This window comes from Coffea arabica, chromosome 5c, assembly GCF_036785885.1.
Source record: "Coffea arabica cultivar ET-39 chromosome 5c, Coffea Arabica ET-39 HiFi, whole genome shotgun sequence".
Lineage (NCBI taxonomy): Eukaryota > Viridiplantae > Streptophyta > Magnoliopsida > Gentianales > Rubiaceae > Coffea > Coffea arabica.
This window is the reverse complement of record NC_092319.1, coordinates 42,362,006-42,374,828: the sequence shown is the minus strand read 5'-3', so window position 1 is coordinate 42,374,828 and position 12,823 is coordinate 42,362,006. Positions and strand designations below refer to the sequence as shown.

The 12,823-nt window shown below is 38.4% G+C and overlaps 5 protein-coding genes across 9 annotated transcripts; 4 read left to right on the top strand and 1 right to left on the bottom strand.

The window, feature by feature from the left end:
• The first annotated feature begins 20 nt into the window (after positions 1–20).
• On the top strand, positions 21–6,960 carry LOC113688820 (probable polyol transporter 4). 4 transcript variants are annotated; one of them, XM_072050985.1, is made up of 6 exons: positions 21–1,346; positions 1,434–1,645; positions 1,770–2,213; positions 2,280–3,697; positions 3,969–4,287; positions 5,169–6,960. In XM_072050985.1, the coding sequence occupies exons 5-6, from the start codon at positions 4,050–4,052 to the stop codon at positions 6,533–6,535; spliced, it is 1,605 nt and encodes a 534-aa protein (XP_071907086.1). In that variant the 5' UTR covers positions 21–1,346; positions 1,434–1,645; positions 1,770–2,213; positions 2,280–3,697; positions 3,969–4,049; the 3' UTR covers positions 6,536–6,960. The 4 variants fall into 4 exon arrangements, with proteins under 4 accessions (XP_071907086.1, XP_071907088.1, XP_071907089.1 ...); XM_072050987.1 differs by having other exon boundaries at positions 1,443–1,645; positions 2,280–4,287; XM_072050988.1 differs by having other exon boundaries at positions 1,983–2,213; positions 2,280–4,287.
• On the top strand, positions 1,323–3,148 carry LOC140007368 (epoxide hydrolase 3-like). The gene is made up of 7 exons (XM_072050112.1): positions 1,323–1,346; positions 1,484–1,645; positions 1,770–1,879; positions 1,983–2,202; positions 2,317–2,499; positions 2,620–2,622; positions 3,092–3,148. The coding sequence occupies exons 1-7, from the start codon at positions 1,323–1,325 to the stop codon at positions 3,146–3,148; spliced, it is 759 nt and encodes a 252-aa protein (XP_071906213.1).
• A 133-nt stretch (positions 6,961–7,093) lies between the features above and the next one.
• On the top strand, positions 7,094–8,730 carry LOC140007763 (epoxide hydrolase 2-like). The gene is made up of 5 exons (XM_072050991.1): positions 7,094–7,315; positions 7,401–7,612; positions 7,725–7,892; positions 8,003–8,238; positions 8,311–8,730. Exons 1-2 carry the CDS (start codon positions 7,246–7,248, stop codon positions 7,583–7,585), a joined length of 255 nt encoding a protein of 84 aa, XP_071907092.1. The 5' UTR covers positions 7,094–7,245; the 3' UTR covers positions 7,586–7,612; positions 7,725–7,892; positions 8,003–8,238; positions 8,311–8,730.
• On the top strand, positions 7,719–8,895 carry LOC140007367 (epoxide hydrolase 2-like). The gene is made up of 4 exons (XM_072050111.1): positions 7,719–7,892; positions 8,003–8,238; positions 8,311–8,509; positions 8,830–8,895. Exons 1-4 carry the CDS (start codon positions 7,719–7,721, stop codon positions 8,893–8,895), a joined length of 675 nt encoding a protein of 224 aa, XP_071906212.1.
• A 295-nt stretch (positions 8,896–9,190) lies between these two features.
• Positions 9,191–11,827, bottom strand: LOC140007762 (lanC-like protein GCL2). 2 transcript variants are annotated; one of them, XM_072050990.1, is made up of 5 exons: positions 11,264–11,825; positions 10,750–10,861; positions 10,541–10,657; positions 10,148–10,465; positions 9,191–9,673 (listed from the first exon to the last, which is right to left on the bottom strand). In XM_072050990.1, the coding sequence occupies exons 1-5, from the start codon at positions 11,641–11,643 to the stop codon at positions 9,335–9,337; spliced, it is 1,266 nt and encodes a 421-aa protein (XP_071907091.1). In that variant the 5' UTR covers positions 11,644–11,825; the 3' UTR covers positions 9,191–9,334. The 2 variants fall into 2 exon arrangements, with proteins under 2 accessions (XP_071907091.1, XP_071907090.1); XM_072050989.1 differs by having other exon boundaries at positions 10,148–10,657; positions 11,264–11,827.
• Between the last annotated feature and the right edge of the window lie 996 nt (positions 11,828–12,823).

Here is a 12,823-nt window from a genome sequence, read left to right as displayed (position 1 = left end):
CCAAGTTGGAAAAGGACTGCTCCAAGCAAGACTAATGATGATATCCAACGACCAATTCAGGGCCACACGGCTTGTGGGTACCATTGAAATAATTGAATCTATGGATGTTAATTGAAAGTTGAAACAGTACAAGTTGGTTTACCCAAAAAAAAAAAAGAAAAAAAAATTGTACTAGTTGATTGAGGTAGGACCAAACCATTATTTTGTTTTCGTGGTAACATTCATGTATTTGGGTACAAAAGTATCAGACAAGATAATGCAATATCTTCAAATGCCTAACCATACATCCAAATCGTGGTCTCCACCAGCACATGTTCATAGAGAAAGTACTGACTCACGGCACCACCCATGAACGTGGAGGGCCTGGGAATCAAATTATTCCCATCTACTGAATTGATGGAAATAAATCAATTCCCATGGATGCATCACAAAAGCATTTGGTTCTATAACGTCCATCCACAACACAACTGGAGGAGCTCCACAAATATATAGAATTAGGTCTAATGCTCCAAATAACATTCTACATTAGCAATCCTACCAGCATTGAGACCGGAGTTTGCAATTTCGTGCCGTAAAATCATAGAATTGCAATGATACGATTGAAAATTTAACACTCACAGTGCTAAATAAATTGCAAACCAGAAACTTCAGTTAATTTGTATGGAAGAAGATATCACCGAATTTCGCACTAGAAGATATCAACGAATTATGCCAGGACATGGCATGCTGCCACAGTTAATTTGGCCTGAAAAGTATTACAATTAGCATTAGCATCTTGACACTTTAATTCAAATCATGAGAAAATTATATATATCTTTTAAAATTATACGAGTGTTATATGAATAAGCGCAAAACCTAAAGAATGAGATAAAGTATATTTTGTCCTTTTCTTCTTCAGTTTCCACCAAAAAAAAAAGGGGGTTACATCACCAGTTAACCTTCTCTACTTAACAAGAAGTTTATAACTGCTTTATGGTTATATAATGATTTGCCATTATAGCAGCTAATTAACAAGAAGCTAACTGCTTTGTGGTTTTAACAGCGTTGTTACGTTCCATTGTGTACTTGTGTTCATTAACATGATCAGTTCTTTACGTAGTTTAGAAGTTGTTTGCAACTTTGCATTGCCAAGCAGTTCGAAAGCCAGAAGAAGGTAAAATGAAGGTGGCTAATAATGTCTTAAAATTGTCCACTCGTGGCGGTACGTATTTTGCGTGTACATGCATGGATAAAATCGAGTGTTGTGGAAGCGGATCAATTTGAGTTAATTTCAGAATCTGCAAAAAATCCAGCATGGCTACGTGGAAGTTAGAGGACTAAAGATGATGTTGCAGAGATTGGATCAGGTCCAACTACGAGTTTTGTTTGATTTACCATACATTGAAGCACTGAAGAAGAAAACTTTCTAATATCTTCTTTGTCATACCAAATAGGTCCTGCAGTGGTTTTCCTACACAGGTTTCTGGAAATATGGCATTCATAGTGGCATCAGATGCTTGCAGTAGCCAACGGTGGATTTCAGACAGTAGCACTAGATTTCAGAGGCTATGGACTTTCTCAAGTGCCTGCAGAACCAGAAGAGAAAACTTTCAAGGACCTTGTGGATGATCTTCTGGAAATTCTTGATTCTTTTGAGCTTCAGAAGGTAAGAAGTGCTTAATGCCAATTGTCATAGCAGTAACCATACTAAAAGGCTGAGCTAGCTTTTATGTTTGACCACTCTATGCTTTCTTGCACAATGGAACTTTCTTTGGTTCAAAAATATGCAGGTTTTTCTTGTGGGAAAGGATTTCGTTGCTGTAGTAGTTTATCATTTTGCACTCCTTCACCAAGACGGTATCAGCACTTGTAACACTGGGCCTGCCATTCCTGCCTATGGGTCCTGATGTTTATCTAGACTACCTCCCCTAGGGCTTCTATGTGATGAGATGGTGGGTAAGTCGATTTCTTTTTACCTAACTTTTTGTCTATGATCCACTCAGGAACCAGAAGGGCAGAAAAGACTGTCGGTTTGATACTAAGACAGTGGTTAAGAACATATACATTCTCTTCACTGGTAGTGAGTTGCAAGTAGCTAAGGAAGAGCAGGAGATAACGGACTTGGTTGATCCTTCTACACCACTACCCTCTTGGCTTGCTGAAGAAGATCTTATGAACTATGCAAACCTATATGAGAGATTTGGTTTTCATACTGCATTGCAGGTCCCATACAGGTAAAGTTTCTCTACTGCTGAAGAATAGTTTTGATTTCATGCCTTTAAGTGATAGGATTTGTGCAGGGTCCTGGTTGGGAGATGATGGTGTTGATAATCATAGAATAAATGTTCCTTCCCTGCTGGTAATGGGAGAAAGGATTATGCCTTAAAGCTTGCAAAGATAGAAGACTGCATCACATGTGGAAAGGTGAAAGACTCTGTTCCTGATCTGGAAATAATTTTCTTGCCAGAAGGGAACCACTTTGTTCAGGAGCAGTTTTCTGAGAAGGCGAACAAGCTTCTGGTCACCTTCCTGAATAAGCATGAATGACCACATGCCAGTGCTGCCACACCAAGATAAATATTGAAAATTTAAACATTGTTGTGCTGATGTACAGTTTGTGAACTGAATTGCATTGTGCAGTGGGTAATTATTTTGTATGGTGCAGTTTGCGAACTGAGTTTCAGTAATTTCTTCAGTAAAAGAAGCTGATAAATTTCCCCATCACCGAGCTTTCAGGAATGTTGCTCCCTTTGCGTATTATTGACTTGGCAGACTTGGTATTACGACTAAAAAAGCACTTGAACCCTCCCACATACCCAGACTATTTTGGATACGCGTGCAGCCTGCAAAAGGATGTGATGCAGAGTCTATTAAGTTCCAGCTTTATCTGCACTGCGGACTGACAAGTTGTTAATCATCCCAGAGTTGAATCACCTGAGTCTGCAGGACTTAGTATCATGCTCCAGAATTTAGCAGAGAATGTAGCAATTGTAGGTTCGACACGTCCAGAGAAAGATAAGCCAACCCCCAATTCCTTCAAAGAGTGAATAGGGGCAATCTCATCCGCCCGTGCATTTCTCCTTTTGATATAAACCTTGTGGGTTCTATCCAGGAAGAAGGAGCTGAAGGCCTTTGCCTTGTTGGGGAAACTCCACAGTCCCTTTTTTAGTCAATAAGAGCAAGGAAGCCATAACAAATTCCAACTCGCTTGAGGAGGCCACGATTCCACACGACCTCTGCTGCATCGATAGCTGCTTGTAGAAATCCTTCATCCTCAAAAATCTTACCAATTAAAGTAAAATTGATTGATCAAGGCCAACATTTCTAAACAAGTCGGAAAAAGACTCAAACGTCCCTCGCTTAGGAGAGTACTGTGGATGATAGGAGGAATCCAGCTGGATTGCTCAGCAACGTGTAATAGGACGAAAAGTGCTTCCATGTTATAGTATTGTGAAGTATTATCAGAAGGAAACGAAAGTGAGAAGCAAGTAAAAATCACATTAAAGATTAAAATGAATGCATAGGTAAGTGTTGGTCAGCTTTCAATCATGCGCATTTGAGTGAGATTTGAATCATGTTTTGGTTGATCTCTGTGAAGGACTTGTGGGATGGCAGAGGCTACGACAGGTTCGAGTTTTTACTAACATTGGCCCAATTGTTCGAACGTCAATAGCTCAGAGGTTGCAAGGTTCCATTCTTAAACAAAGCCGACTGAAAGGTCAAGATCATGCGATGGAGTACTTGTAATTTTTTATACCATTTCAATTGTACAAAACCTTTCTTATATTTAATTCCTTCTTCCTCGCTTACAGGACAAAAAGAAGAAAAAAAAATGTCCACTTGCCAAAGTCTTGTCTTTTTTAATAAGAACTCTTTCAGATCTGAATTTCAATTCGCCCAGATGATCCGTCACTTTATCATTCCTCATATCATTCCTCATGCGGGTTTTGTTTCTTTTGCACTGAGGAGTTGTGTATATTCTTTTATAGGAGCAAGAAACTCACCCCATAAAGAATATTGGACTGGTTTTAGATCTTCTAGTGTTGTTTGGTTTTCATTGGAACTCTAACATGGGAATCCATGATAATAACCATATTACTGTGAACGGAGTTTTTGGAGGAGATATGGACATGTCTGCTCTGCCTTTGGGATCTAAAAATAAGTACAAAAGAATGGATTCTGAATTGACCGATGGTGATGATGATTCACATCATCATCATCAATTGGAAGATAGGAGGAAGACTACAAGGAAGTTTGTTTTGGCTTGTGCTATTTTTGCATCTCTCAACAATGTCCTCCTTGGATATGGCAAGTTTTCTGTTTCTCCCTTTGATACATTTACTTTGCTCAACGGTATGCCTTGGTGGTTTGTTCAATATCTTATTTGTTATCATTAGACTATCGAATCTGTTCTGTGCATTCTGAACATAGTTTTTGGGACCCTTTGGAGATGATACTGGAAAATAGAGCTCTGCATTTGAGGCAGTTGATAACTAAACCTAACTGGAAATCGTAGGTGATCTCAATATTGATGAACTCTGGCATCGAGTCAAAAATTTTATGTGGCATAGTTCGATTTTTACCTGTTATGTTCTTATATGTGAAATGTCTACTCCAAAATTTAGGAAGCTTAAATTTTACTTGTTTAAGAGAGATTGATTTGATGCCCCCTCCATGCAATTCTCTACCGAGGTTGGGCTTATGTCCTTTTACTGCAGAATGTGAACAATAGCACATGGAATTTATGAAAATGCTCTTAGATGATGGCTTGCTGGGTATAATTTTAGTTGGCAGCTGGTACTCTTGCTGTAAAGCTGCTCGTATCTCTTTGTCCTGATTCAATTTAGAAGTATGGTGCTTCTGGAAAGAAACTTGGGGGAAGTTAAAAGTTCTATTTTTCTTTTACTTTGCTACTCCATATATTTCGGTCACATTACCAACACATTTTGAGAAGGGTGAGTAGCTTAGTTATGAATGGTAATGATTAGGTGACATTGGCATATTGAGTGGGGAAATGAAAGGGAAAAAAAATTCGATAGTCAAAAAAATTAAGAAAGGAAAACGTCTCAAATTGGTCCCGCCCCTCTTCAAGATATATTTCAGGCATGTTAATTGGCATAACTATTTAGTCTTAATATTGTTATGGATTAGTTGGTGGAGTGAATTGAAGTGGCCTTTCGATTATGCAGATGTAGGTGTCATGAGTGGTGCAATCCTATTCATTCATCAGGACTTGAATATAACAGAGGTGCAGGAAGAAATTCTGGTTGGTATCTTGAGCATTGTTTCAATTTTTGGTAGTTTAGCTGGTGGAAGAGTATCAGATGCCATTGGCAGAAAATGGGCCATGGGCTTAGCTGCTGTCATCTTCCAAGCAGGAGCAGCAGTAATGGCTGCAGCCCCTTCATTTGAGATACTAATGATAGGAAGAATATTGGCCGGAATTGGAATTGGATTTGGAGTCATGATTGCACCTGTTTATATTGCGGAGATATCACCTACTGTTGCTAGAGGCTCACTCACCTCCTTTCCAGAAATTTTCATTAATATCGGAATTCTTCTTGGTTATGTCTCTAATTATGCATTTTCCGGGCTTCCAGCACACATAAATTGGAGGATAATGCTGGTTGTGGGAATTGTGCCCTCCGTTTTGATAGCATTTGCTTTATTTGTAATCCCTGAGTCACCAAGGTGGTTGGTTGTGCAGAACCGCGTTGAAGAAGCTAGGTCTGTTCTGTTAAAAACAAATGAAAATGATGCAGAGGTGGAGGAGAGGTTAGCAGAAATTCAATTGGCTGCTGGAAATACTACTGATGCACAAAACCATGAAGACAAGCCTGTCTGGCGTGAACTTTTAAGCCCTTCTCCTGCACTGCGCAGGATGTTACTCACTGGGTTTGGAATCCAGTGTTACCAACAGGTTACTGGTATTGATGCAACTGTTTATTATAGTCCCGAGATCTTTAAAGCTGCTGGTATGCAGGGCGAATCAAAGCTTCTTGCTGCTACGGTAGCTGTGGGTGTTACAAAGACGGTATTTATACTTGTAGCGACTTTTTTAATTGACAAAGTTGGAAGGAAGCCTCTGCTGTATGCAAGCACAATTGGGATGACTGCATGTTTGTTCACAGTGGCAATCAGCCTCTCTTTACTAGGACATGGATCTCTGGGGATTGCTTTGGCAATACTGTCAATTTGTGGAAATGTAGCATTCTTTTCTGTGGGGATGGGTCCAGTTTGCTGGGTGTTGACATCTGAAATATTTCCTATAAGGTTTCGTGCTCAAGCATCAGCGCTTGGAGCTGTGGGTAATAGGGTGTGCAGTGGTCTGGTTGCCATGTCTTTCCTCTCTGTTTCTCGTGCAATTACCGTGGCTGGAACCTTTTTTCTCTTTAGTGCAATTTCAGCTACCTCTGTTGCCTTTGTTTACATGATTGTTCCAGAAACGAAAGGCAAATCTCTCGAGCAGATCGAGAAGATGTTTGAGAAAGGATACGAGTCGCAAGGAGGTGAAGTGCAGCTTGGAGATGCTGAACGTTTAATGCAGAAACAATAACATTGGATGCATTCTTTGCTTGAGCCAGACCAGAATGACTGTTGTGGATAATTTGTAAGCTGCAAGCCTGTCAAACTACAACCTGGGATTTGTCATCAGTTCCTTGCAAAGAGGATTGATGGAGAACAATCCCTTTTGGGCATCAAAGTATCTGTTCCACAGCATTGGTCCCTCCTATTTAGTAATCGATGTGAAACCATAGTCACAGGAATACACTGTTGTTGTAGCAGCTGTAGGTTGTGCACAGTGATAGCAGATTACTCAGAGAGATCATCTATTATTTGGTACTTCCATGAATTTATGCTTCACATGAATGCAATCGCATGTTTTTGTTAGATTGATTTGTAACATCACAAGAATATTTCTGTTCGTACCTAGTAACTTCAATTGGTGATTCAGGCTATTCTTTAGTTTTAGAAGATTAATGATTCTTTTCCTTTTCACTCTAGAGAATTTCTCACAATACAAAGCATTGAACTTTGTAAAGAAGTAGCTTCACGAGTGATGATGTTGGCTAAACGAAAAATCCCCTGCTCCCGCCCTCCAAACGTGCACCTGCACCCGTTGCTCTAAGCAAGTACTAGAATAGAAACAAAAGAGCGCATCTTCATTGACTGAATTAGGCAGGACGGAATTTTTTTTTTCTTTTTTCATTCTAAACTCATCAAATTAAGAGGGTAAGTTCTTCGACTTTCACGGGTCAAATCAAGATGGAAAACATCCAGCATAACTATGTGGAAGTTAGAGGACTGAAGCTGCATGTTGCAGAGATTGGATCAGGTAAGCTCTAAGTTATATTTGATTTACCATAGATTTAAGTGATCAAGATGAAAACTTTCTGATGTCTTCTTTTGATACGAAATAGGCCCTGCTGTGGTTTTCCTACATGGGTTTCCTGAAATATGGTACTCATGGCGGCATCAGATGCTCGCAGTTGCCAATGCTGGATTTCGAGCCATAGCACCTGATTTTAGAGGCTATGGCCTTTCTCAAGTGCCTGCAGAACCAGAAAAGACAACTTTCAAGGACCCTGTGGACGACATTCTCTGAATTCTTGATTCTTTTGGGGTCCAGAAGGTATGAAGTTTCTTGATTCCTATTGTCGACTAGAAAGCTGGGCTAAATTTCATGGTTGACAACTATATGCTATATTGTACAATGGAACTTCATCTGGTTCACAAATATGCAGGTTTTTCTTGTGGGAAAGGATTTTGGTGCTCGAGTGGTTTGTCATTTTGCACTCCTTCACCAAGACAGGGTTTCAGCACTTGTGACACTGGGTCTGGCGTTCACGCCTACCGGTCTAGGAGTTTCTGTAGACTCCCTCCCCAAGGGCTTCTATGTGATGAGATGGCGGGCAAGTTGATTTCTTTTTATTTTCAGGCAATTTATGGTTCGAATATGGTGTTTCTTATTTTTTTTAAAATCAATTTTACACCAAAAAATCTTTGTCTATAATCCATTCAGGAACCGGGAAGGGCTGAAAAAGACTTTGGCCGCTTTGATATTAAGACAGTGGTAAAGAACATATACATTCTCTTCACAAATAATGAGATGCCAATAGCTAGAGAAGACCAGGAAATAATGGACTTGGTTGATCCTTCTACACCACTACCTTCTTGGTTTACTGAAGAAGATCTTACAAACTATACGAACCTATATGAGAGATCTGGTTTTCATACTGCATTGCAGGTCCCATACAGGTAAGGTCCATTCCATCAGTGCTGAGAAATAGTTTTGAATTTCATGCCTTTTTACTTGGAGAACTTCTCCAGGGCTTGGTTGGAAGACGATGGAGTTGATAATCCTAGCATAGATGTTCCTTCCATGCTGGTAATGGGAGAAAAAGATTACGTCTTTGTGCACCAAGGAGAATACCTCACAAGTGGGGCTGTCAAACAGTATGTTCCTGATCTGGAAATAATATTCTTGCCAGAAGGAAACCACTTTGTTCAGGAGCAATTTCCTGAGAAGGTGAACCAGCTTCTGGTCACCTTCCTGAACAAGCATAAAAGACCACTTGCCACACCAAATTAGATAAACCCAATACATACGTTGTTGTGCTGATGTACATCTCGGAACAATCTGTAGTTTTCATTTTGCATTCTGCAGAGGGGACTTATTTCGTAAAAGCAGTTTATGATACTGCCCAAAGCTATTATATATCCCCTTCAACTGACCATGGCCAAACTGAATTCTTACTGAACAGGGTTATTAGTCTTCTTGTTTGTGCAAAAATTGTTAAACTTCAGGTTTATTTGCACCACTGACTGAAAAGTTGTTAATTATTCCAGGGTCATCCTGAATCACCTGAGTATGCAAGACTCAGTATCATGTTGCAAAATTCTTATAGTCCATAATCCAATGTTAATTTGTTAACATAGGATACTTCTAGACTACGGTTCCAGAGGTCATACAAAACTCAAATCTTCAGAAAAACATGGCTTCCCTAAGTTCTGGAAAAACAAAAGACATGGTAGCAAACAAATGCATCCATTTACATGTCAATAACCTTACATTGCTGCAACTTTCTGTATGTTCTTGCCATTTACACTTTTTAGCCAGATATTTAGTGAAACAGCCACTGCATCTGTAGACAAACTTAAAAATTGTTTTATTCTTTTTAATTTGTTATAGAACACGTGCTGCTGCCGCTAGAATAAAACATGCGGTGCATTATTGAGAATATTGAAGTACAGTGGCAGATGCAGAAATGTAATACAGGGAGAAACTAGTTTTTTTATACACGACAACCATCATTTTCCATAGATCTATCTTTTCGGCCCGCGATGCAAATGCTTAAAGTTCATAAGCAGGGAATCTAGCATTAGTAGGTTCAACCATGTCCAGAAAAAGATAAGCCATACCCCCAATTCCTTCAAAGAGTGAGTATGGGCTATCCCCTCCATGCATCTCTCCTTTGGATATAAGTTTGTAGGCTCTATCGAGCAAAAAGCAACTGAAGGCCTTTGCTCGATATAGAAACTCCACATTTCCAGTCAGTCGATAAAGAGCGAGGAAGACATAAGTATTGCCACTGACCCCATGACATATTCCGACTCGCTTTAGAAGTCCACGATTCCAAACAACCTCTGCTGCATCTATAGCTGCTTGGAGAAATCTTTTATCTCCAAAAACCTAAGCAATTAAAGTTCCATCAACTGATGAAGAAGAACATTTTTAAACTAGCAGACAAAGATCATGAAAGACAAGATTCCAGATCTATCCCTTGGTACAGGACTGTGGATGATAGGAGCAATCCGGCTATATGCAATAAGAGGAAAAGTGCTTCCATTGTCTAGTATTAACAGAAGAAGTACGCTTCCACGAAAAGAAAGAAACCAGAAAATAGAGCTCCTCATCAAATTTAGAGTGACTACATTGGCAATATTTGTTGGCAAGGTTAGATAATCCTCATTACTAAGGCTGGATATTTGATTAACAGAAATAGAACTTAGTTTTCTATATTCACAAAAAGCAGATGATCAAATACAACAAAGAAACTGAAGGACCAATATCAGTAAACTGGACATATACATTTTTGATGGACATAATATCAAGAGTCTCATTCTCATTGAATCTGCATTTACTATTCGCAGGTTAGCTTGATACCTCAGCAGCCTTTACAAGTGTTAGTGCAATTCCAGGAGCCCCATGACACCAGTGCACCAGAACATCCCTCCTTTTATCTTCTTCACTTGCAGGATAGTTCCCACTAGGGAACCGGTTCTTTATCATGTAATTAAGAGTTTCCTTGACCTCTTCACGCTCATCTGCCTTCAGTTCAAAGTGCAATAAAATATGCATGATTCCAGCCAAACCATGGGCAGCACCCCAGTACTTTTCACCGTACCACTCAAACATCAATGGACTCCTGCCTCTTCCACCCAATTTTCTCCCACTCCTAAAGATTTCTTTGACAGCAGCACCCTGACATAACATCAAAGTAACAAATGCATTAAGGAGGAAAGTAAGCACACATGCAAAGGCAAAGATTGATCTTACCATCTCAGTGGGCAAAATCGTTCCTCTGCCTATATGTTCATTTATGAACAGACATGCCCATAAATAACCAGCTCTACCATACAACAATTCATCAGGCAGATCTCTTGTCAGCCTAATCTGTTATGAAAATGAAATGAATTATATTGAAAAATCGGAATTAGCAGCTAAAGTAACAGTCAAAATTGACACTCTAGAATTTAGCAGTTTACCTCTTTGAAGTGGTTCAAATAGTAATGTAGTAGCTGATCATATCCCAAGTATTTTGCTACCACTGCACCTAGAGCACAAACACCAGCTCTCCCACATATAAACGTCACATCCCTACAATCAGTAAATGGATATATGCACTAAATCTAACTGAAGTTATAACAATTTCCTATTCTTAAGTCAATTCAAGTCCTTATCCTCCATCAACAATTTCAAGCAGGCATGTGTCACCATAGAAGAAGCACTTGACAAGTGCTATGTACCTGCCATATGTTGCATTCACTCTTTCTGGGTTTGGGATTTTGTTGAAAACAACTCAAGAACAACATGAAACACAATCAAAGTTCTAATTTTCCATTTTTAGAGCGACAGAAAGCCACAACAAAATCCATTTTCCTTCGCATTTTGCTAGTAAAACTCCCCAAATCCAAACGGACCCCACAAATCATACCACAACCACTGGACAAAACAAATTCACAAAAGAAAAAAAAACAAATAAAAAATAATCCCAATTACCTCGAATGAAGAGAAGCAGAGTCGCAGGCATTGACAATCTGAGAACAAAGAATAAGGTCATTTCCATTCCTGGTAACCAGAAATGACTTAAAGAGCAAAAGGGCAGTCCCAAGAGCGCCCGAATAGAGGGTAAAGTCATCAACTTTTTGGCCAGTAAGTCCCCATGTATCCACAACCGCAACTATTGTTTCCTTGAGGTCCAAAGCAGCTCTCTTGAGCTTCTCAGAAAGTGTAGTATAAGGTGTTGCAAGAAGCCTAAAAAGTGATTCTTCTGTGCCTTGTTCTGGGATTCTGTGTCCTGATTGTTGAATTTCTTGTTCCAAAGTGGGATCTTCCTGAACAAAATCCGGCATCAGATTAGGGAAATACCTGTCCGCCATTTTTCTTCTTCAATAGTCAATACGACCTGTGTTTTAGCTCCACTTTTGGCATTCCAGTACAAATTTTTGGGGTAACTTTTTGAAAGTTTTGTGGGCCTGCCACGTAGAGGTGAAGCCGAAGAACTAAGTAGAAAGATGCCAACAAGGTGCCCGTCTCTATCGGAGGTTAAAGATACTTTTTTGATTCTGTTTCATCAGATCACAATCTTAAGGATTGAAAATAATTAGCATGTTTAGATAGGAGATTATTTGAAAAAATATATTTAAAATAATACTGTAATATTTTTTATAATATGATGTATATAAAATAAGAACATAGTTAAAAATTGTGTTTATGATATAAGTTGAATAATATTTAAAAATTTTTATTTTCAAATCATGCTAAGCAATCAGACTAATATTTGGTCAATATTGAAAGATACCTGTTGATGTTTTAAGTGTTCTTGATTATGTAATAAGTATGTGATTATGTTCTTTAAACAATTTGAAAAATAAAAGATAACAACCAAGGAGGAGGTAACAAACAATAGGGGTGGCAAAAATAGGCAAAGTGGAGTACCATAAATGTTTTGTGTTGGTATGGCAAATAATTGGAATCTTTTGAACCAAATAAAAGAGACTAGATATGGTATAATTTTTCTATTTGTTTGAAAATTTGGATTTGATCTGCATATTTTGTAAGCTTTACGCTATTTGTTATTATCTATTACATTGTGCTATTCTCTTAGATTTAAGTTTCTTTATCAGTTATCATTATGTATATGATATTGTCTAATGAGAATTCAACAATATCATTGGCTATATATATATATATATATATATATAAAGAAAACATTCATTTTGTGAAGATTTTGCTTTGAAATGTTATATAAGTTGTAGAATGTATAAACTCTAGTGTGTGTGTATATATATATATATCGTAACACCCTTGTATGATCCAATTTAAACATGAATTAAATTAATAGAATATTTGTTCTTAAGACCTAGTTTAAAGTATTAATGACATTAGTCATGCAATCGTGAAATTCAACTTCTGTCTCTCTTTTTCTCTCTTCTTTTTAAGACTTGAAAGTTGTCCTAATCTTCAAAAAAAAAAAAAAGAAATCGGATAAAAATTAAAATCTTCTTCCTTTGAAGATTTTGCTTTAAAACTTTTGAAAACCTCGAATATTACTTTCAT